Consider the following 23,747-nt stretch of genomic DNA (forward strand, 5'->3'; position numbering starts at 1 on the left):
CAGGGTCTACAACCACTTGAGCTGGGGGGGGGGGGACCCCATGTGAGTTGAGATCTTAGCCTTATCTAAAATGGTTTTGAAATTATCCCAATTAAATAAGCCTGAAAAGGCCGGCTTTTTGGCGGGGCTTGCCTCATCCCCAGAGAATTCAGCTTCCTGCCTAGGAAGAAATTCCTCTTCTTCCTCCCAGTCTGACTCATCGGAGGCCACTGAAGAATGCAGGGACGGGGGGGAAGGCTAGGAGTCATCTCTCTGGAATCCTCCTGGGGTTGCAAATGGTGGGTCTTGCGAGTGCGCTTGCCACCTTTTCGCATGCCTGCCTCAATGCCCTGGGAAATGGCCCTGTTAATTATTTCCTGCATTTCAGTGGATAGGTTAGGCCCTTGGGCCTCAATGGGGCGAACCCCTTGAGTGGGCCCGGAGATCGGCTGTTGAGGGGCTAAGGGCTCCATTGGAGCTGGTCCCTCCTCCATATCGGAGGGACAGGCAAAGAGATCAGTCTGATCAGCCATGGAATGGCCTGGAGAAGTTGCCATGGCCAAGGAATCCCCTTCCTCTTCACTATCAGAAATGGGGCCTCCCTGGGCTGGAGGAATTTCCCTGGAGGGCTCCCCAGGAGACACCGAAAGGGAAGATTGGGCCTGCTGTTGGGCTTTGGAAAACTGTTTTTCTAAGGCCTTCTGGCGCCAATGCATCTTTGTCTAGGCCTGAGCCCTGCTTGGGGCCATGCCTGGAGTAAGGCTTACTCCCTCTAATGGCCTCCCTGGCAGCTTTCCCGGCCTGTCTTACAGGGGCTCTGGAAGAGACACCCTCAGAACTCTCAGGGGCCTGATCTGCCATGGTAACAATCACTGGTTGGGACAGTAGGGGGATGGGAAACCACCACTCACCACCTCCAGAAAGCCCACCGCAGCACGATGCTCCTGAGGAGACAGAGAAACTGCAAGGCCTGAAGTAGCTTTGGAATTTTTTAGGCACGAGCAGAATTCGCTCCCAGCGCCTACAGGAGAGTAAGGGAGGCGACCCAGCAGGCCACGATCCCACGCCGCTATCACTTGCTTGGATTGGGGCCCAGGTCGCCGGTCACACCGGCCAAGTCTGACTCCACGCGGCTCCTGCAAAGAGCCAGGCACCAGGCAGCTGCGGCAAAAAACTTTTAAAAGTGGAACCGGAAGGTTGCGCAATCCAAAATGGCGGCCGGAACTCACCGCTGCTTTGCGCGCCAAATTTGAAGAGGGAACAAGCCAAAATGGCTGCCCTGGAAGCCCGCGCCGCAATTTGACTTGCTTGAAGCACAAATTGCAACGGAGGGCTTCCAGCGGGAATCGGCCCCCAGTAGGGGTGCCCCAACAGCGCTGGCGTTGGCACTCCGACCCACGCGCTTCCCCCAACAGCTGCCTGCGGCTTCGAGGAGCCAGAGCAAAGCCCCGGACTCCAGGAGAGCCGAAAGGGTGAGAAAAAACCAATTAAAAAGGGAAAAAAACAAACTTAATTTAAAACTCACCAGCCTGCTCTAAAAATCCTCAATTATACTGTGTTAAAAAAATATTCTTCCTCTGGAGAGTCCAAGGAATCAATCTTAGAACTGGAGAAAATTTTAAGCGCGTCCACTGGGCTAGCTGAATTGAAAAAATCTGGGGATAGTCAGCACCAGAGGCGTGGCTTAAAGTTTTCAATTCAGTTCTGGGCAGATTGGCTGTGTTTAACCCTTCTTTGGACTCTCCAGAGCAGCGCCCTGGAAAACAGAAAAATAACATTTAATGTTAATCCTGAACTGTAGCTTTGTGGTCTGAACCAATGACTATGATTCAAACGAATTAAAGGAAAGTCCTACTACAATGCTAAATCAATAGAAAGAAAGTTAGATTCTGAGTCAGCCACTATTTGCTTTGCATTAAAATGTATTGAATTGTAAGATCTGAAGCCAATAGAAAACTCTTTAACTTTTATGGGAGGGAGGGAGAGAGAGAGAGAGGAGGGGGAAAGAGAGATTACCTCCTGAGTTGCACCTCCGCGCAATTTCCCAGTAAACCAGGCCAAGGGCATAGATATCCGCACACTTAAATGAATCAAAATGTTTCATGTTTATTGTTTCATCAAGAACCTCAGGGGCCATGTAACTGTAGCAAAAGAACAATCAAATTAATGGCATCAATTTGAGATACGTATGCTTCACATATGCCACATACACAGAAAATCATGATCTATTGTCAACTATTATGAATAAGAACAAAAATTCATTCAACAACTTTGAGGAGGGCCTATAATGTTTTAGAATGTTTTGTATTATTTGACTTTTTGTTAACAGCATTTTCAAAATGCTTACCAACAAAATCAAGCTAAAAAGAATGATAATTTTGTCTTGCTAGTTAGCAGCACTTCTTGGCAGGAAAGGTAAAGCAGGAATAGAAATCATTCTACAAAACCTCCTCTCGTTTGTCAAGTGATTTAGTTGTCTGCTCTGTAATACAGTATTTTTGTGAGTGATTGGATTTAGCTCTACAAAAAGTATGGTTGACAGAAAAGATTGTTGAAATACAATCCACAAGATTTTACACTAGGGATATTAAGGGTTATCCCAAATAATTTATTTGGAAATCATTTTGAAAGAAGAACACATTAAACACAATGCAAATTTTAAGTATATAGTTCATGTAGCTAAAAGACAATTGCCTAACTAATATGTGTTCAGCTATCATTGAAGATTATTATTCTCCTTCTACAATTCACCATTTAATGAACTGCTCAGGTTTATAGAAATGTTAATTAAGTTTCTAATGCACATGGTTTTGTTAAAGAATATTTTATGCTATAAAGTAGCTTATTGGGAAACTCTTTAAATTTCAGAAGTAGTTTAACGCTGTAATTGATTCACAAATACCCAATCCTAATGATGCATATGGAAAAAACTAATTAGAGTTAACAGCTAATGGCTAAGACAATTCTAAAAATGAAGCAACCAACCGGCTACAGAGAAAGGAAGCTTTCAAAATTACCAGCTGTATCTTTATCTATCCAACCCAGTCAGCTCAGGTATAATTACTCACCGTTTTGTTCCAACTCTCTGATTAGGGGCAATATCAATTGTATCAGTAACAGAATCATGGCGGACAGCTAGACCAAGGTCGGCAATGGCACAAGTTCCATTCTTCTTCACTAATATATTCTTGGATTTCAAGTCACGATGTGCAATCCCAGGTTTTCCTAACAAAGGATGAGAGAGTGAGTTCTGTTTATACACTCTGGCCAAGAAAAAACAAAAAAGAGTGTCATGTAAAAACCTTGGCTAAGTCATGATAATGTTCATCCGAGATCTAGAAATTGTCATTTATCCTGAAGGGGAAAAAAGCAAGATCTTTTATTTAACTTCAACAATGTAAGTTGAATGAGTCTTCTACTGCCAACTCATCCTAGATTAAGACAATAGGACAGTTCACATATATTATTTCTATCTTGTTAAATCACCATTTAAAATGTAGGATGAAGAAAGGGAATGATCTATTCGCATTTATATCCTTCCTTAGCACATCAATCCTGATTATCTTAAAGTACAATTCCTCATTATTTTGAATAAGAGATACTATATTTCAGTTCACTAAACAGAATCACTAGCCCACATATTCCAAACATCTCTTCCTCTTAAATAAACAATAACAGATTTCTAAAATTTCTCAATATTAACATATAGACTAATTCAAGCCAGCAAAGTTGGCATGATGCCAGTTCCTTTCATTAAACAATATGACCAATTGGGACCCTGGAAGTGTATCTTTTTTGTAGCAAACTGTACTCTTTGGAATGCTTTTTCCCTGAGAGCCAGCTGGCCTCCACTCTGCTGTTGTTTTGAGGAGCCATGAAGACCTGGCTCTTCACCCAGACCTTTAACAAGTGAGAATGAGATCCTTTGCTTCACTCCTTCTAGTCCAGGGGTGTCACACTGGCAGCCTGTGGGCCGGATGTGTCACATGCAGGCCACACACATCCCCAGCTCCAAGAAAAGGAAAAAAAAAAGTCACAATATTGTCATGTGATGGCAACTTGATACGGCAAGTTTGACACTCATGTTCTAGTCTGTTTTACTTGGCATCTTATATTGATTTTATTAATGATTCAAAAAATTGAATCATCCAGAGTGATTGAGAGTTGGGCAAAACACAAGTTTAATAAATTATCATTGTTGCTATTGTTAGTCAATGAATCTCTTTATATCGAAAGAATGTATTCTCTTTTTCAGCTCATGTCTATCAATAATACCAGAAGTTTGTTTTTCTAATTTCCAGTTGTTCATTATCAAATGTACATTAGTACCCCTTACCTTGAGTCCCCACAATTTCCATGTGCAGATGTGCCAAACCACTGGCAGCAGACAGAGCCAATTTAATCATCCCTTCAATAGTTACAGTATATCGGTTGAGGTAATCAAACAGAGAGCCATGCTCATGGTAATCAGAGACCAACCATAATTGTGTCCAAGTGCCATTATCTGTTGGCAATACAGAAAAAAAGGGAAATATACTGAAACAAGAAAATAACAATGGTCTTTTTAAAGATGTCATTGAACAACAGCAGATTGCTCGTTACTGCTTGCTGCTATTTAGCATAATTCAGAAATATGTTATATTTTAACTGTATCTGTGTAGCTGTTTGTTGTGGGATTTATACTAACGCAAGTTTGTACTATTCCTTTTCCAGTTTAATCCTCACAACAATCAAAATATTATGGTAGAGATTGGATCTGGCAATGATTTCATCTTCTCACTCTTGCCCCAGAAAATGTTGCTAACATGCCCTCTGATATGAGACCAATGGGAAATGAGGTAAGAAACGGGAAGATCTGGAGAAGCAATGGCATTCCATGGAGAGCAGAGCTTACATCTACAGTAGAATGAGGAGCTGGTGAATGGATCAGTAAAGATAGAACCTGGGATGGTCCTTAAATTCTCTATACCATCAGTCCCAAACGATTCCAGCTCTGAGGACTGCTGGCAGCAGGGGGGAGGGGATTGTTTTGTTCGTGTGCGATGGTTGCACAAATGCATCTTCTCAAGCTTGCCTGCCACTTCTGAGGCATGGGTCTTAACCCCTGGCTCTGGGACATGTACCAGGGGTTAATGGCTCCCTACAAGATGATTGTAAGACACTTGCTCTGGTGGGTTTTAGAATCCTGGGAGCTGTAGGAAAGGCAAGGGATCTGAACAATTACTTACCTTGGATTTACAAAAGAGATGTGTTAAACTTCCAGATTTTGATAAACTATTTAAATATCAAGATTTTTTTTTAAAAAAGGGAAGGAATATAATGTTGCCTTATTTTGAGCAAGATGTATGTATGTTTGTATGCATATTTAATATGTATTTATAGATAAAGAGATAAAATATGAGAACAACAAGAAAAAGTGATAAGGTATTGTGTTAAAAGGAAAGAAATGTGAAACTGGTTTATTTTATTAATGTTAATATATATATATGTGTTGTTATTTTCTCATAACTTAATGGATTTTGCTGATTAGGACTAAATGAAAAGGCTTTAAATTTTGTTTATAGATAAGCAATGAGACATAGGAATAATTTTTGTTGTAGTAAGGTGATGCTACTGAAAACAATTTCAGTAACATCACCTTACTACAACAAAAAATATTACTTGTTTTGAAGGGAATATCTCTTTTTATATTTTTCCCTTTTTCTTTATACTTTCCCCCTTTTTCCTCAGTTTGTATTCATTTTGTGTATATTTATGTAAATTTTAATAAACATTATAAACATATCTCAGATGGTCTGTACCCAGTTTTTGTGTTCAGGTTTGCAACTGTACAATGCAGCAAACTAATCCAGGCCTATATACTTCTCTCCACAGAATAGTGATTGCAGACTGCTTTTGTGTCTATAAAAGGCAGAAAAAATAGCTTATTTTATCGTAAAAGCAGAGAATAATGCTTAGGGGATAGAAATATAAAAGCTGATTCTTGGGTTTGCCAGTCTTTGCTCCATTAGAAGGCAGTTAAAAAGTAATGTGCAGCAATGTTGTCATTTCATACAGCATTAGTTTATTGAAGCTTGAAGAGCTTCAAAATAATGTGCTTTTATGGATACTTTTATAGATGTTAACTGTGCCTCACAGCATACATTTGGATGTAATTAGATTGCCAAGTTATTTTAATATTGTTCAGTCTTGAATTCATCGCAAAATGAACATTGTAAATAACTGATAACCAAGCAGATATTCAGAGGTGTTTCAAGATAAACGTAACAAATTTGCATGAACTGCACAAGATCAGATCAATTTCTCAATTTTGGTTTCTGTTTTTTGACAGAATATGTTTCTAGGTAACATATCTAACCCTAACCCTCAGCCATTTCTTCCTGTTGTCAATATGTATTCCCTCTTGTTCTTAAATCTGACACTGTTCCTTTTTTCTTCAATGTTTACATCCCCACTTCTTAAAGATAAAGGTTCCCCTTGCATATATATGCTAGATGTTCCTGACTCTAGACGGCAGTGCTCATCTCCGTTTTAAAGCCGAAGAGTCAGCGCTGTCTAAAGACGTCTCCGTGGTCATGTGGCTGGCATGACTAAATGCCAAAGGCGCATGGAACGCTGTTACCTTCCCACCAAAGGTGGTTCCTATTTTTCTACCTGCATTTTTTACGTGCTTTCAAACTGCTAGGTTGGTAAAAATTGAGACAAGTAACGGGAGCTCACTCTATTACATGGTGCTGGGGATTCAAACTGCCAACCTTTCTGATCGACAAGCTCAGCATCTTAGCCACTGAGCCACCATGTCCCCACTTAAGTAAATGTAAATTTTTATTTCTATCCAAGCTCCTCTCCCCCAAAGTTTCCCCTCAAAACTCTGTTAGTATTTCTAGATAGTAACTATTAATTGGGTTTTAATTCAAAGCAGCATATAATAGCTATTGCATTATCATTAATACACAATAACTGAATTTAAAATCACATTTAGTGGTGGTTTTGAACACTGCTGTAAACAGTTCAGAGTCAAGCCCATGAACAAGCAAAGGTAACAATTGCGTTTTCTGCCTTTTTTTAAATTTTAAAACTGTTTTGCCATACTCTGCAGATTGGTAAGAAGTACGGGTAAGGAAAATTTGGAATAAACCAAGAAGCCACAAACCTCACAGCATATTCACAGATCATGCTAAGAGACAAGTCTTAATTTCAAGGTGACCTCTTTTGTAGTACATGCTAAATCACACTTTAAAAAAAGGAAAATTAGATTTAAGTATGAACCTATTATACATTAATATTAGGCTTCAAAGGCATTGAAGCATTTGTTTGTTTACTGGAGCATCAAAGCAAAAAATACCTTTGTTGTCTGCCGCAATAAATCCCAGTATGTTCTCATGACGCAACATGACTGTTTGATAGATTTCAGCTTCTCTAAACCATGATCGCTCTTCCCGTGATGAGAAAATTTTCACAGCTACATCACCACCACGCCATCGACCACGCCACACTTCCCCAAAGCGACCTTTGCCAATGATTTCCTGGAGGACAATTGTTCGAGCCACAGTACGCTGGACAAACAGTGGTAAGCCTGAAAGCAAAGAATGAAGGATGAAAATAGAGACAAAGCAGAAGACAATGACAAGAACAGTAAGCTCCCCTTGATTTTATTATCTTTCAAGTACACATACATCTGATATAATTATACCAGATGTCAATGTGACATTCCCCACCCCCCATGGGAACATTCAGACTACTCAGGTGACCCTGAAGACCCAGATAAATCTCCAAGTGGCCTCAATGACTCTCTAAAAGGATGCAAATGACCCGCAAGGAGTATAAATCCTTCCATTCCCTACCATCCAGTCAGAGCTGAAGAAGCTTCTTGGATGAGAAGCAAAACGTCTTCAAAGAAAAACAAGCAAGTCCAGTTGACCTTTGAAAAAGCACCTTTGGGAGTTAAAAAATAATTCTAAGATATTTTAGAAATGAATTGGTATGTATGTATGTTAGTTCTAGTATCTGTTTTTTTTCAGGAACGCCACACCTTCAAACTTGATTCAACTCATACCTTTTTAGACACTAGATGGTGCTATTGACTAGAGTGCACAGATCAACTGGATTTATAAGTAGTACTAGCACTAAGATTTATATACTGCTTCACAGTGCTTTACAGTCATCTCTAAGTGGCTTACAGAGTCAGCATATTGCTCCCAACATTGGGTCCTCATTTTATCCACCTCGGAAGGATGGAAGGCTGAGTCAATCTTGAGCCGGTGAAAACTGAACAGAATTAGCCTGCAATACTGCATTCTAACTACTGCGCCAACACAGCTCTTAAAAAATCAGTTTTATCACTGACTGGCTCAAAAAAATCACAGCATTTGTATCTGAAGAGTTGGAATTCTTTAGGACTATGTTTGAAGAATTTACAATAAAAGTGACACAATCTATAGGAACTACATTTGAGATGCTGGAAAAACATTTGAAGTTGAATAAAATTACTGGTGAAGTTAAACAAGTGAATGACAAAATGGACTTACTGGAAAATAGAATGGGGCCTAGAGATGCTTAGCTGGATAGAAGACTAGATAATATTACGTTAATGAAACTTAGAGAGAAAGATTTTTAAGACTTAGAGCTATTCCAGAAAGCCCTGATTATAGTATAAGAAAGGCAGTAGTAAAGAAAGAACGAAGATGTTGGTTAAAAAAAATGACTGTACAAGATCAAGAGAAAAACAATTGTTTTAAAATTAAGATGAATGTTAAACATTTGGGATTACATTGACTAATATGAATTGCATGCTGTTTCAGAATAACTATGGGAAAGTGTGGAATGCCTTTAAAAAAGATTTGAGATGGGACAAATACAGCTATTCTTGTTGGGTATAATTTCTGTAATTAAGATGAATTTTTACCAAGGATGCTATTTTTGTTTCAGACAATACTGATATTAATATTTATTAAAATGGTAAAAGATTTTCCCTGCCAGTCGGGCCTGATTCTAGGGGACAGTGCTCATCTCCCATTCATAGTCTAAAAGCCAGCATTATCCGAAGATGCTTCTGTGGTCATGCGGCTGCCATGGCTATACGCAGAGGTGCACAGAACACCTTACTTCCCACCAAATTGGTATCTTTTAACTATGTGTCTATATGCTTTCGAATGGCAAGGTGGACAGGAGCTGGGGCGAATAATTCCATCATGAGTACTTAGGTCTCAAATTGTCAGCTTTCTGGTTGACAAGCCCAGTGTTTTAACTGCTTGATCACTGCATACCCCACCCCCCATCACTTTATCAGACATACCAAATTAAGGGTTTGGGATAGGTATAACCAAAGAATGACTCCCCTAAAATTCCTCTATTGTTGTACCTCAAAAAGTTTTTTTCAAAACAGAAATGATAGTTACATGAAACTGGTTGACCTATCTAAATTAAATCCAAGAGCAGAATTGATAGAGGAAGTTCATACCTGTCAGTGCTTATGCTCAGTGATAAAAAAAAGTTTAAATTGGATAAAAAATATGATTTTACAAATGAGAAACCTGTCTTTGAACTAGATTAATGATGAATGTGCTGTTGCTAAGATGTATAAACTTAATGAAGGTTTATATGGAAGTTGACTAGATTAAAGATTGTATGATTACATGGACAAAACAGTTTGGATACAATGCAATGTTTGATCAGTGGGGGAAATATGTGGAGTCAAGGATTTAAATTACATTGATTGGATGCTGAAAAGAAAAGTAAAACCCAGGGTTTCATGTTTAATGTTGGATGTTTGAGTCTTTTTTTGTCCACATGTTGTTACTGTTGGATATTTGTTTCTTCCTGTTTTGTATTTTATTCTCATTGATAAAACATACTGGTAATAAGTCCAATAAAACAAACAAACAAACAAACAAACAAATACTGTATATACACAAAATTACATTAAAGTATAATCTGAAAGATAATTTATAGAAAATAATGTATCATTGGTATTTAAGACTGGATAAATTATCAAAGGTATATAAATATATGTTGGAAATGCAATCAGTGTGAAGATACTTTTTATTATTTTTATTAGACTTAAGAAATCTAAGAAATATTAGGATCAGATTATGTACCTAAATTCAGATAATTCTTAAAATAAATATACAATTCAAATAAGACATTTTCTTTTTAGGTTTGATGGACAAACTGAAAGAAAACAGAATTTTGGTTTTTATATAAGATAACAGACAGTCATTTGTCTTTGGGTGGCCGCGGTATATACACTCTTCGCGGCTCGCCCTCGTGTCTCCGAGGCCCACTGGAGCCCCTTTTAAAGGGAGCACGGCCGTAGAAGGAGGGGCTGGAGCGTAGGTAGCCGGCTAAAGGCTCGGAGCCGGGTGGCTTGAATTCGCGCTCTTTTAGCGCGCCGCTGCGTTTTAACTATTTTCCTTCTCACCGGCTCGATCTTCAGCCTCGGTGAGAGAGGCCTGTTGCGGGCAGCAGAAAACGGCTCCTGAGGCTGCAGTGGTCGCCCGCCACGCCCGCCGACCCGGAAATATGATCATGGCACCCGGCCCGTGGACAGGGAGAAGATAGACCACCCCACGGGGCTCTCCCTAACCGCTCAGGACAGAAATCAAGCTGTCTGTCTGGCCGCAGCCACCAATTTAGTTTTTAGAATAGCCAATATCTCAAATCAATTTAAACTACACTGACTAGAAGAATTTTTAAGCAATTTTAAGCAATTTTCCTATCTAAGGAACCAAACAACACAGTGCTTGGACCAAAAGACTGAGAGGAAACTGGGAACCAATAGGAGAGGCAGAAGGTTAAGAAGTTTTCTCTCAGTCTAATGGACCAATCAGGCTGTGTTAAACCCTCGCGTGACCCCTCCCTCGACTCCACGGGAAAATGGCCCATTTTTTGTGAAAACATTCCCCCCCCTTTTTTCTTCAAAAAAAGGGCATTCATAGCCTTTAGGAGTGCTCCTGGGGGCTGGGGTGTGTGTAATATTTTCACTCATTTCTGCCCTCCCCAGCCCCCATGAGCACTGTGAAAGCCTTCTAAAGGCTTTGCATGGTCATTTTGGAGAAGGGGGCAGGGTTTCAGGAGGCAAAATATGCTGTATTCAGTGTATAAGATGCACCCAGATTTCAGCCTCATTTTTGAGGGAAACAGGTGCGTCTCATATGCTGAAAAATACGGTAGTTACCTGTAGCTCTGTATGATTTATTTAAAGGAAGCATGAACTGCATGCTTTGGAGACAAATGAATTAATTTATTCTGAAGTGTATTTGTAGCTTTTAATACAGCTACAGTTTGTGGCAAACACTCAGTACAAATAAAACATTGGATACCCATTTAGGTGGAAGTTGTGCAAAAAACACTAGGAGCCATGGGTATTCTTAGGCTAACAGTACAAATTATTTATATATTGAAGTTTATAATAAAATAAAGCTAAACATCTTTACATAAAAGGCACATTATACCTGAGCCTGAGCCAGAAGTAGACAAATCATAGACTAGATCTTGCAGAGTCTTATCCTTGGACAGACACATCTCACAAGATGGATCCTCCATATCCAATCGCTGACGATTGTGGTACCCACGTGGATGGTGATGGAAGACAAAAACTAGTATAATCAAAATGATGAACACAAGAAAGACTGGTCCTGCAATGACAGCCACCAGCTCCACAGGTCCCCAGATTGAAGAAGTTTCATTATCTTTCCAATGCCCTGGAGAGGGAAGACAAGAAAGAAAAGCTTCAAATTCAAAACCAGTATATAGCTAAGGATTAAAAAAACCCAATAGGTTTACATTTAATAGATTTGAAGGCATACAATTGAAAAGTAAGGGTAAAGACTTAAAGGCATTGACACTGGCTTGGAGTCTCAGGGATGCATGTGTTAAGTAATTAAGCTCCCCGTTAGGAGAGCGAGTATGCAGAGAAGCGTAATGAGAGTGGTATGGAATAACACGCACAAACCAGCATACAGGGACACTGAATAGTATAAAAATATAGTAGTTTACTATGTAGAAATATAGAGGTTTTCAGAGTCTGGTTAACAGTCCACGTCATACATGGTTCAATCATTCAGTTATCAAAATAGTCAGTCTAGCACACAAAATATAGCTAACAGTTGCAAACCACAGTACCTCACAATACACCGATCAGCATCTAACAAACAGAGAGCTAACAGCCATTCTGGCTCCCTCTTGTGGCTGCTTGAGGTAACAAACCAATTACATCTCTCTAGCGTTTAAAGTAACAGGTACATTTGTTACAATTATGGCTTATATACATTGTCAAGCCAAGCCTAGGGTTACATCCCTAACATTCTCCCCTCTTGGGTTGTCAATTTATTTACACACAACTTCACATTCTCAATCCATAAACATCACAACATTATTTATGTTTGACCGCACCTTGAGCTTTGGTAAAATGATCAGGAACATTCTCTTCAGACATACAATACTCTAGTGTAATCATTTTACTACTAACACTTTGCCGTACATTCATATACCTTAAGGCAGTATGATTTGTCCTTGTCTTTACAGCAATATTTGTCGCCATCTGGATCGCTGCTTGGTTGTCCTCGTATACAACAATAGGCTCACGAACATTAATTCCCATATCTATCAGGAGTTGCTTGTAACAAATTAAATCGTTACATAACAAAGATAAACATGAAAATTCAGCCTCCATTGTTGATAAACGTATATGCTTTTGGCGAATAGACCGCCATCCAACCAATGCTTTTCCCAAGAATATCGTGATACGTGATGTAGATTTACGTGTGGTCACGTCAGTTGCAAAACTTGCATCAGTATATGCGGTTAATATCAGTTCATCCTTAGGCTCCAAGTATAATGTATAGTGTATTGTCTGTTTCAGATATCTTACTACACGTTTTGCTGCTTGCCAATGCCGTTTAGTGAGTTCGGCATTAAACCTAGCCAATTGATTAACACTATATGAAATATCTGGTCTAGACCAATTGCTAAAATAAGATAAACTACCAATTAGGGATTGATAAATATTCTTATCAAACACCGGGCTTTTGATCTCACCATTGCTAAATTCTTGACTCATAGGAGTTTTAGCAGGTTTACACAGTTCCATTTTGAAATTCCTGAGTAACTGATGGATCTTCTCAGTCTGTGATATTTTATATCCTCCCCTAGTCTTATCTATCTTCAATCCAAGATATTTCTTTATTTCACCAAGATGTTTTGTTTTAAACTGCTTTTCTAATAGTGTAATAATCTCAATAGCCTTCTGCTCTGTTTTAGTAATCAATGCTATATCATCTGTAAACAATAACAATAATCATACCAGCACTTTCTTGCTTAAATAAACAAGGATCAGCTAATCCAGCTTTAAACCCTATCCTTGCTAATTCCTTCACTATGCATTGATTCCACTCGTAGCCTGACTGTTTTAAACCACGCAGGCTCTTTTTTAAGTTCCAACAATCAGTGTTGCTATCAGTGTTTAACTCTTCAGGTTTCTTTAAATAGTGTGTTGCAACGGTGCATGAAGATATGTCAACCTCTAAATGATTTATTACATATCCATGCTTAGCTGCCCAAACTAATGATGCACGTAATGTTATGGCTTTTAAACTTGGCGCAAATACTTCATCATAATCAGTTGTCGACTGGTTGAAACCTTGTGCTACCAATCTAGCTTTATGGGTAACTGTCCCATCTACACTTGTTTTAATCTTATAAATCCATTTACATCCTATCACATTTTCACCTGGTGGTAATCTCACATTCTCATATACTTCCAGATCTTGTAAAGATTTCAGTTCCCTGTTCATTTGCTCCTCTTTAGGATATGTGGATAGTTCATGATACGTTGCAGGAACTTTATCTACTTGACATGCTATACTAGCTTGATATCTATCAGGTGGTCTTGTTACACGGGTAGAATGCCTAGGCAACTCAGGGCTCACTATTGGACTCTCTTGTTGCATCTGCTCCTGTTCTTCTAACTCCTCCTGACTTTTCACTTCATCCTTAATTTTTATAACTGGTTTCTCTACTAGGAAATACCTGGGTTTCAATAACTACATCATTGTTAAATTCCAGTTTATCGCAACCAACATGCTCTAAAAACTTTGCATTAGCACTGTGATAGATCTTAACTGTCCCTAGTTCCCAGAACCTATAAGATCTATGGTTTGAGTTATAACCTACAAAAAATAATTTCCTAGATCTATTTTGTCCCTTTAATCTGATCTCTGCTGGAATATGCACCCGTGCAGGAACTCCAAACATGTGCAAGTAGCTCAAATCAGGTTTTCTACCATGCCAACAAGTAAATGGTACCTCTCCAATAGAAGCATTTACAACGTTATTCAGTAGATGATTAGTACACATCATGGCTTCACCCCATAATGTTTCAGGCAATCTTGAATCAACTAACATGGTTCTAGTCATGGCTTGTAACGTTTGCCCCCTTCCTTCTACAAACGAGTTATGTTGTGGTCTCTAAGGAGCAGAACGTTTGTGCTCGATTCCAGCTGTTTTTAATATTGTTTGGAACTTATAATTGGTAAACTCCGTCCCATTATCAGTAACTACATTAATAACCTTGGCTTTTATCTTTCTTTCCGCAAATCTTAACCAATTAAAGAAATGTTGAAACGTTTCTGTCTTGTCTTTCATTAAATAGCAGAAACCGTATCTTGAATAATGATCCATGATACTCAAAACATAACAGGCACCCCCAAACTGGGTTTTATAGGTCCAATTAGATCAGCAAAAACAACTTCCAGAGGTTCCTTTGTTTTAAACCCATTATGTCTGTTTGCTGGAGTAACCTTGCTTTTTCCCTGACTACAGACATTACAATTTAAATATTTACTGCAATGTTTTAACTTTACTCCTTCTGACAATTTTACAGTTTGTTGCAGCGTCTTGAAATTAATGTGCCCCATACGCCTATGTAGCAGATGTATGCATTCATCATGTGGCTTCACATTATCATACACTGAGTTAGCAGTATGGTCATCAAATGTAACATATAAACTATTGGTTAATTTTGCAGTAATCCTATTACCTTCCTTTTTTATGATACAGTTATCTCCCCTAAAGGTTACTACATAGCCAATGTTAACTAGAGCTCTTACTGATAACAAATTAAATTTCAGTTTAGGTATATACAACATGGATAAATGCTCATTTACAAATGAACACCTTGCCATACCTTCACCAAATGCTTTTACCCCCCATCCATTTGCCAAAGATACATGTTGCTTGCTGGCAGACATTTTTATAAAATAATTCTTATTTCTAATAATGAACTGTGATGCTCCACTGTCAACAACCCATGAATCATGGCTTATTGGTGCATTTCTAGAGATAGTTAAAGTAGACATGCCTAAGTTGACATTAGCATTTTTCTTAGCCTTTCTAGTATTTTATTGTTTTGCATGTTTACAGAATCTAGCTATATGCCCCTTAGCCCCACAAGAAAAAATTTCTAACAGTATAGGCAATTGAAAGTGACTCTTCATGTTGTGGTGGTTTCTCTCTCTGTTGCTCCCTTTCCAACCTTCTTCTGGACTCTTCCAATAGGCATGCAGTTATGTCAGTCAATGTTAATTCATTTCGGGTTAGGACCTCGAGGGACGATACAAAATCATCATAACTCTCATCCAGTGATGACAGAATGATGTAAACTTGATGTAACTCTGAGAAAATAAGTTCTTTTTCATTTAGCTCTTAGAAAACTCCTTTTATAATGTTTAAATGAGCTAACATATCTCCACCCTTCAGAAGTGCCCTAAACAGTTTATGTATATGTGCACCTATAGTGCAACGTACATATATATCTTCTTCAAATTCTCCCAACATCTTGCTGCAGAATTCTCCCCACAAATATGAACTAACTATTGGTCATTAGACCAATTATACACGCTTGTTCGTTGCATAGTTGAAACTCTGCTATCTTCTTGGCATCATCCTCGTTATCTGGATTCCAAGAAGTCACGCCCAGTGGATTCTGTGCAGCATCCCACAATCCTTCAGTACGTAGGAGTAGACTGCACTTCATAGACCAGGAAACATAGTTTGTTCCATCCAACCGGGTTATCAGTGACAAATTTGCTGATGGTGAGTGTGCAATCTTCTCCATAATAGTAAACACTTACACACTAAACAGCTATCTGTATACGGTATTGCGTATCAACACAATACTCTCTTCAGCTACATCTGGTACACTCTGGGCCCATAACCAGTGTTAAGCAATTAAGCTCCCCGTTAGGAGAGTGAGTATGCAGAGAAGCATAATGAGAGTGGTATGGAATAACACGCAAAACCAGCATACATGGACACTGAATAGTATAAAAATATAGTAGTTTACTATGTAGAAATATAGAGGTTTTCAGTGTCTGGTTAACAGTCCAAATCATACACGGTTCAGTCATTCAGTTATCAAAATAGTCAGTCTAGCACACAAAATATAGCTAACAGTTGCAAACCACAGTACCTCACAATACACCGACCAGCGTCTAACAAACAGAGAGCTACAGCCATTCTGGCTCCCTCTTATGGCTGCTTGAGGTAACAAACCAATTACATCTCTCTAGCATTTAAAGTAACAGATACATTTGTTACAATCATGGCTTATATACATTGCCAAGCCAAGCCTAGGGTTATATCCCTAACAGCATTACTTCAGCTACAATGAAATCAGAAACATTTATTTTTGCTGATTAAAGATGGAAGCTTGTAATTACACCAAAATCATAAAAAGTGGAAGTATATATTTCTGTTATTCCCCCGTTGCTGTTGCATCAAAAACAAGAAATCGGGATTCATGTTCATAACATGAAATTTCTGCTTAGCATTACATATAAACAAGTAACTGCAAACAACAAAGACCAAATAAGCTGAAATAATGTTTTTAGTAGCTTAAAGGTTTCTCCCTATCATTTCCCCATATTGCTAATAAACAGAACATTGTCTCAAAATAAGAAAATGGACCTTTCTTCTTTCATGGTCCTATATTCCTGTTGAAAGTTAACACTATTATTTGATCACTAAAACTCTAATTCTTCACACTGCTTTTATTTAATATATATGAAGATATACCCTCATATAATAAAAGCAATACCTCCCAAAGATTGAGTACCTCTAGTGGGAACATATTTGTCAGTGGAGACTTTTTGATAATACAGCTTATGGAAAGAGAATTAAGCTTACATCAGCTTGAGTATTCAATACGGAAGACAAAAGACTCCACTATACTTCCAAAGATTATTTCAATAGTATTAAGCATTGCTTTCAATGTTCCATTTCAACTTCCCTAACTGATTAAGGAATAATCTTGTGAAATGTTTTATTGAGCATACAGTATATTAGTAATTTTTGTTAAAGATTTCCATATATTCTAAATGCAGATTATTTTTCTGAAATCACTCATGCAGTCTAATCTCTAGTTAAAAATAAGCACACTGCAATATAATGTATTGCCAGAAGGGGTAGTCAAACCCTTCTCCAACAATATTTCTTATGGTACTTGAGACTGAAAGTATTGCCATAGAATTTAATATTGCAACCTAGGTAATGAATAGGGTTTTTAAAAACCTATCTGTGATTTTATAATAAGTTGGAAAGTGACATATTTAGAAGTTCAACTGATTATTTCATATGGTTGTACTTTTACCAATTTTTATTAGTTTTGGTACAAAATGGTACCATAAACAAATGCAGTGATATACTTTAACAAATAACCCCTTAAACATTAAATACAAGTCCAGCTCTTAAAATTCAATCTTAATTGACATAAATCCAGTTCTAATATCTCAGGTTAATTAGATATTTCCAGAGAATCCAAGGATTAAAATCTTTTTTTTTAATTGCACACAAACTCTTATGGAAAAAATTAAAATAAGTTTATATTGTTGATACTTTTTCCCTTCAGACCGGTTCAGGTGAACCGGTTGCTCTGACCATCAGCTGGGAGCGAACCGGTTCGCTCCAACGATGAAGTGGGCCCGACTGCACCTACGCTTAACTCATCTATATCTTCTTAGCTGAGTCGCGCTGCAGAATGGATTACTGCGCCTCAGCTGTTTTTTCTTCCCAGCAGTAATGGGGAAGGTACTTTTTCTCAAAAGTGTGCACACACGTGCAGCGCACATCCAAGAGAAGTGCATGCGTGCAAAGCGCGCAATCACTGAACCAGTTGGTAAACCAGTAGAATCCCACCACTGCCTATCAGCTGTTTTGTAAGCCCTTGAAGACTTTGTTTTATCACCAAGTCTAGTGGTCAGAAATTGAAGTTGAGACCATACCCTGCTTATGTTGACTTGTGATTGATGGCTTGTTTTTACAATGGCTTCTATTTTTATTTTTTCTTCTTAATTAATTAAATGTACATGCATTCTTTTAACACTCTTAGTGGTCCAGAGCCATGAATTTGAGATGGGAAGCTATTTAAATTGAATAAATAGATAAATAATAACTAAATAACTACCAGAATATATTGAGGCTGATATAGCTACAGCATAAAAATAATCAGGCTTGCTTTAATTGCCTATAAAGACTCACAGAGCATTCTCATAATCACTGTACTTACCGCTGGGTACCATAAGATCAATTTTGTTACAGTAGTCAAAGTAGCAACAATGTGTGTTGCGTACAGCTTCTGAACTAAGGCAGAAAAATGGTTTTCCAGCAGGAATCAACTTTACTTCAGGAATACATGTCCGGGTGTGATGCTTCATTCCATTCACATTTGTTATGGAGACCATACAAGCGCCATCTGTTTCGCATGTGGCATTGGCTTGATTGCAGTCAGAGCACAAACATAATAAAGCTGGAATAAGGAGAAAAATAATTCTGTGTGACAAACTACTTATGAGAAGGATTAATTGGAATTATATTACCTTTGAAATGAATATATATTATCTCAAGGTTTAATTGAGCCATTAGCAGTTTAAAGTAATACAAATGACATTTGCAAAATATTTTTGAACAAAATTAGGTCAATATTATATGAACACTGTTTTTATTCCACAGGCTTCCTCTCTGTGGGAAGCCTATAGAACAAAATAATTAATGTCTATTCGGTATAGTTCTGATGTTTAAATGTCCCCATGGAATAACACAAGCCCATTTCTCTTATGCACAGCTGCTTTCTACAGAATGCAGATTCATATTTCAAGGCTATTCTGTCAATTCAGTTTTGAAGGAAATCTGAAATTTCTTTACACTTGAACTACAAAACAAAATATTTTTGAATAACTCAAAAGATATTCCATCTATTGCAATGAAGGACCAACATTATTAAAAATCCTATGTTGGACAAAGGCCAGTAATACATTTATTTCAGCACTGTTTCTGCTCCATCTGGCTTTTTAAAGATTGAAAGCATCAAGTCTATAGATGCAGTTCTGTTTGTGGCAAGTGAGCTGAATTTTAATAGGAATAATGAAAATCTACTGTAATGAACATGCAAAATAACTTCCACTGAACTTGTCTTGAAAAAAGAAGGCTCAAACATTGGTGTGAATATCAATGACCAATCAGGATTCAAACTGAACATCTGAAATGAAAGATTCAGCAATTAATCTCTCACCGTCTAGAAAAACGTTATCCAAGGCAACCATCAATTCTCTAGAACAAAAATAAATTTCCTTCTTTTAAAAATGATGAAGGCTATATGCAGACAAATTAATAGATTTTAATAATTAATTTGCAAATACATGAAATATTTAAGCAAAATAAACAAACACGGCAGTATTTTCTTCCCTCTCTCTATTTTACTGGGGCTAGAAAACAAAGAAAAATGCTGTAGATTCAAGCTTGTTTTGTGAAGTGGCAGAAAGAAACGAAGAGCTATCCAATCCTGAAATGGAAATACCAGCCAGTTTTGCCTCTAGCTTTCTCACAAGTATCTGTAACTTATACTGTGTTTCATGTGACTTTACTTATATGACAAAGGCTTCCCTTAGAAAGGTAAATAGAGTCAGGTCTATTTGGATGAAAGATCACCAGGAAATCTTAGTCCTATCATGAAAAGTAAAAAAGTAAAAAAAAAGTAAAAAATCCTGGAAGAAGGCAAAGGCAAGGCATTTCCATACTATTGGGGGGGGGGGGAGCTGCATACATACGCACATGAAATCACCAGCAGTCAAGATCAGTTCAAGACAGATTTGATTTGATTTACTATAGATTAACTATGTGGGAAAGAATGGTCATTGCAACTGAAAATTTAGCCTGCCCCAGTGGTGGATTTCTAATTTTTTTTACCACCGGTTTGCTTGTGCTTGTGATGCTTCTGCGCATGGGCAGAGCCTCCCACCACCGCTACTACCGGTTCGCCAAATCTGGGCCGAACTGGGAACAACCCACCTCTGTCCTGTCCTGAATTTACTAGGTATTCTAGAATAAACCCTATTCTATCAATGTACTAATATTGATGTTAGCTTATCTTCCAGAGCATGACTAAAGATTTATTTGGTTGGGGCCAAACCTGAATGGTTTACTAAAGCACTACTTAACATACTTAAAAATTCTTATTTTTCTTCTCTCTTCTCAAACACCAGTATTCTCCTATATTTTAGTTTCTTCTAACTATACTTATATCTTAACTGACCAAATTACACTTAGTAACCATTTCAAATTGTACACCACAAAACCACTTTAATCCACAGTTTGAGGTTAACAACAATCATAATTTGCTTGATTCAATGCCTTAGCAAATGGCGGTTAGATAAAAACAGGTTATGAAATTGATGTACTAATAAAGAGAAAACAAAATGTATCCTATACCACAGTGATGGCTAACCTTTTTGTCATTGTGTGCCGACAGCGTGCACGTGCATGCAACACCACATGCCCGTGTGCCCCCACCCATAATGCAATGTGTGTGCAACACCACCCCGTATGTGCGCCTCCCCTCTGCGCATGCGCCCCCCCACCCCATTTTGAGCCCAGCAGGCCTCCCTGCTGACTCCTGGGACAAAAAATGGGGGGCGCCATGTTCCCCCTGCCCTCCCTGCACATGTGCATGCGTCTCTGGCATGCCCCCTGCCCCCTGCATATGTGCGGCAGAGACACTAAAATCACCTGGCTGGTGGGAGGCACGGCACATGCGTGGTGGAGCTCAGCTGGGGTGATGGCTTATGTGCCCGCAGAGACTGCTCTGTGTGCCACCTGAGGCACACGTGCTATAGGTTCGCCATCACGGCTATAGCATGTGGTTTAGAGAAGTGAATGCAATATCTGAACAGTATGAGAAAATCTTCAAATATTAAAATACAATCTCTAAAGTTATTTATAAGCCCCATTATGTTTAGAAGGATTACTGTTTTCTTGATAAATATGCATGTAAATATAACTCAAAACATTTATGTATGGATATTATTATTTACATGTCTCAGAAACCTTTTCTGGGTTTGGTAGTTAAGTAAGGTCAGGCTTGATTAATATTTGGATAGGAAACTATCAGGAAATATCAAGGTTGTCAACTAAAATGGAAAGTTTTTAGAAGAAAAATTCAGCAGATGGCATTGGCAAACAATTTCCAGACTGTTATTTAGAAAATTACATGAACATATCTACGGAAGGATTAGAAGGCAAGCATGATTCAAGGACATTTTTATTATCTATATCTGTACTCCAATTTAACTTCTTCATACATTAGTAAGTCATAACAGCTATTACAGAGAGCCAGTTTGGACAATGGTCAAGGTACCAAGCTAGAAACCAGGAGACCATGAGCTCTAGATGTGCATGAAGCTGGATAATCTTGGGTCAGTGATTTTCTCTCAGCCCTGGGAAACAGGCAATGGCAAATCATTTCCGGAAAAACCTTGCCAAGAAAATTGCATATACTTATCCAGGAGGCAACAATGACTAGAGGGCACACAAAAAAACAAAGAAAAACTCTACAGGTAGTCCTCAACTTAGAACAGTTCATTTAATGACCATTCAAAGTTACAACACTGCAAAAAGTGACTTATGACCATTTTTCACACTTACAACCGTTGCAGCATCTCCATAGTCACATGATCAAAATTGAGATGCTTGGCAACTGATGCATATTTATGAAGGTTGCAGTGTCCCAGGGTCATGTGATCCCTTTGTGTGACCTTCTGACGAGCAAAGTCAATGGAGAAGCCACACTCACTTAATAAACATGATACTAAACTTAACAACTGTAGAGATTCACTTAACAATTGTGGCAAGAAAGGTCGTAAAATGGGACAAAATTCACTTAACAAGTGTTTCACTTAGCAACAAAAATGCTGGGCTCAATTGTGGTTGTAAGTCGAGTGCTAGCTGTACAAGAAAAACATCAGCAATTATAAACTATGATATTCCTCTTGTTACAAAATCTCATGGAAAGAGAACTAAATTGCAAAAATTGGTACCATTCTCTCTCCCTCATAATACAAATCTATTTGTGAGGGAGGAAGAATTGTTAACAAGTTATAGGGAAGAAGAGGAATTTTACAGGAGAATTATAAGAGGGCTGCTTGATCTTTCTATATCCAGTTCTCCCACCTAAATGATATTGCTACTAGATAGTGTGATAACTTCCAGCTTTCCTCAAAAACAGAAAATGAATCCGAATGAAATAACACTACTTAATGGCAGAAGAAAAAATTAGCAGAAAATATTAATATGCACAGGACTAATTAATCCCCCCTCTGCTAATCGTTCCATGCCAGGAAAATCAGATTTGGAAACAAATATTTGCCAACACTGCACATAATTTCAGTTCAAATGTTGTGTGATGTCACTTGCTTTCTACAAGTCAATATCTACTTGCTATGTCACTGGAAAACAACTACATTCTGCTTTTTAATCAAACACAAAGCAGATATCAAATTTCACCTTTTCAGCTTTTGAGCAAAAACCATTCCTCTGTCAAGGTACACGGAAAAATCAATCAAGCTAAATCTAAGCAGTAAGGATAAATTTAGTAATGTCAAGGAAAAAGGTGTGTGAACCTAAGAAACATAACATACTTTCTACAATAGTCAGCAGATTCTGTTTCCCAGAAGGAATAAAGAGCATGCACGTACCTGTTGGACAGCTTAATGCAAAAAGTTAGATTTATCTAAACAAAGGGGGGAAAATTGTTTCCCATTCCTAACAAGAGAATGCTATAAATCAAGAAGATCATAGGATTACATCATATCTCTTCACAATTCATCCTCAATAGTGTTTATTATGGTCTTCTATATATTTTCATGAATTGTAAACACACTATGTGAACATCTGCAGCTATGAAGTACCAGTTCATTATGGACACTGGTGTGCCTTTTACAATTTGTCTTTATATATACTGAAACAGACACATTCTTATTACATCAAAACAATAATAAAAGAGAGTCATCAAATGATTTGAAGCAATAAACTTGTCTGCCAAGTTAAGTGTTTTTTGGAAAGACAATTGAAAGGAAATATTCTAGATACTACAAGAAGCAGTGACACGAAGAAACATACTTCTCAATATTACCACTATAGCAAAAGCTTTAGTGTAGCGCCATAGAGCCTTGATAAATCATGGGATCTTTGCAGAAAATTAGTCATCAACACAAGTAATTATTGGCTACGATTAGAATAATCTCATCTTTACACCTCCAACTTTGTTTCCCCCTCATATAGCTTTAATATGCTGCAGGAAAGTGACTGCATTATCTGATAGCAAATAAATGCTTCATTAAATGTGGATTTTTGTGTATATAAGACAATCTACAAACTAAAGGAAAAAGTTAAACATGGTATCCGATAAGAAATAGCTTACAAAAATAAACATAGGTTAATTC

General features: G+C 38.0%; 1 protein-coding gene across 2 annotated transcripts in view; it reads right to left on the bottom strand.

Annotated features, from left to right (window-relative positions):
• Positions 1-23,747, bottom strand: part of ACVR1B (activin A receptor type 1B) — a 76,799-nt gene that overhangs the window by 24,753 nt on the left and 28,299 nt on the right. For both annotated transcript variants that reach the window (XM_081960748.1, XM_081960747.1), the window contains exons 2-7: positions 18,542-18,781; positions 11,433-11,681; positions 7,325-7,555; positions 4,316-4,483; positions 3,048-3,204; positions 1,996-2,120 (exon numbers count right to left, since the gene is read on the bottom strand). In XM_081960748.1, coding sequence (XP_081816874.1) covers positions 1,996-2,120; positions 3,048-3,204; positions 4,316-4,483; positions 7,325-7,555; positions 11,433-11,681; positions 18,542-18,781 — 1,170 coding nt within the window. The remainder of the gene's footprint in view (positions 1-1,995; positions 2,121-3,047; positions 3,205-4,315; positions 4,484-7,324; positions 7,556-11,432; positions 11,682-18,541; positions 18,782-23,747) is intronic.

The sequence above is a fragment of the Natrix helvetica genome, assembly GCF_964273705.1.
Source record: "Natrix helvetica genome assembly, chromosome: 1".
Lineage (NCBI taxonomy): Eukaryota > Metazoa > Chordata > Lepidosauria > Squamata > Natricidae > Natrix > Natrix helvetica.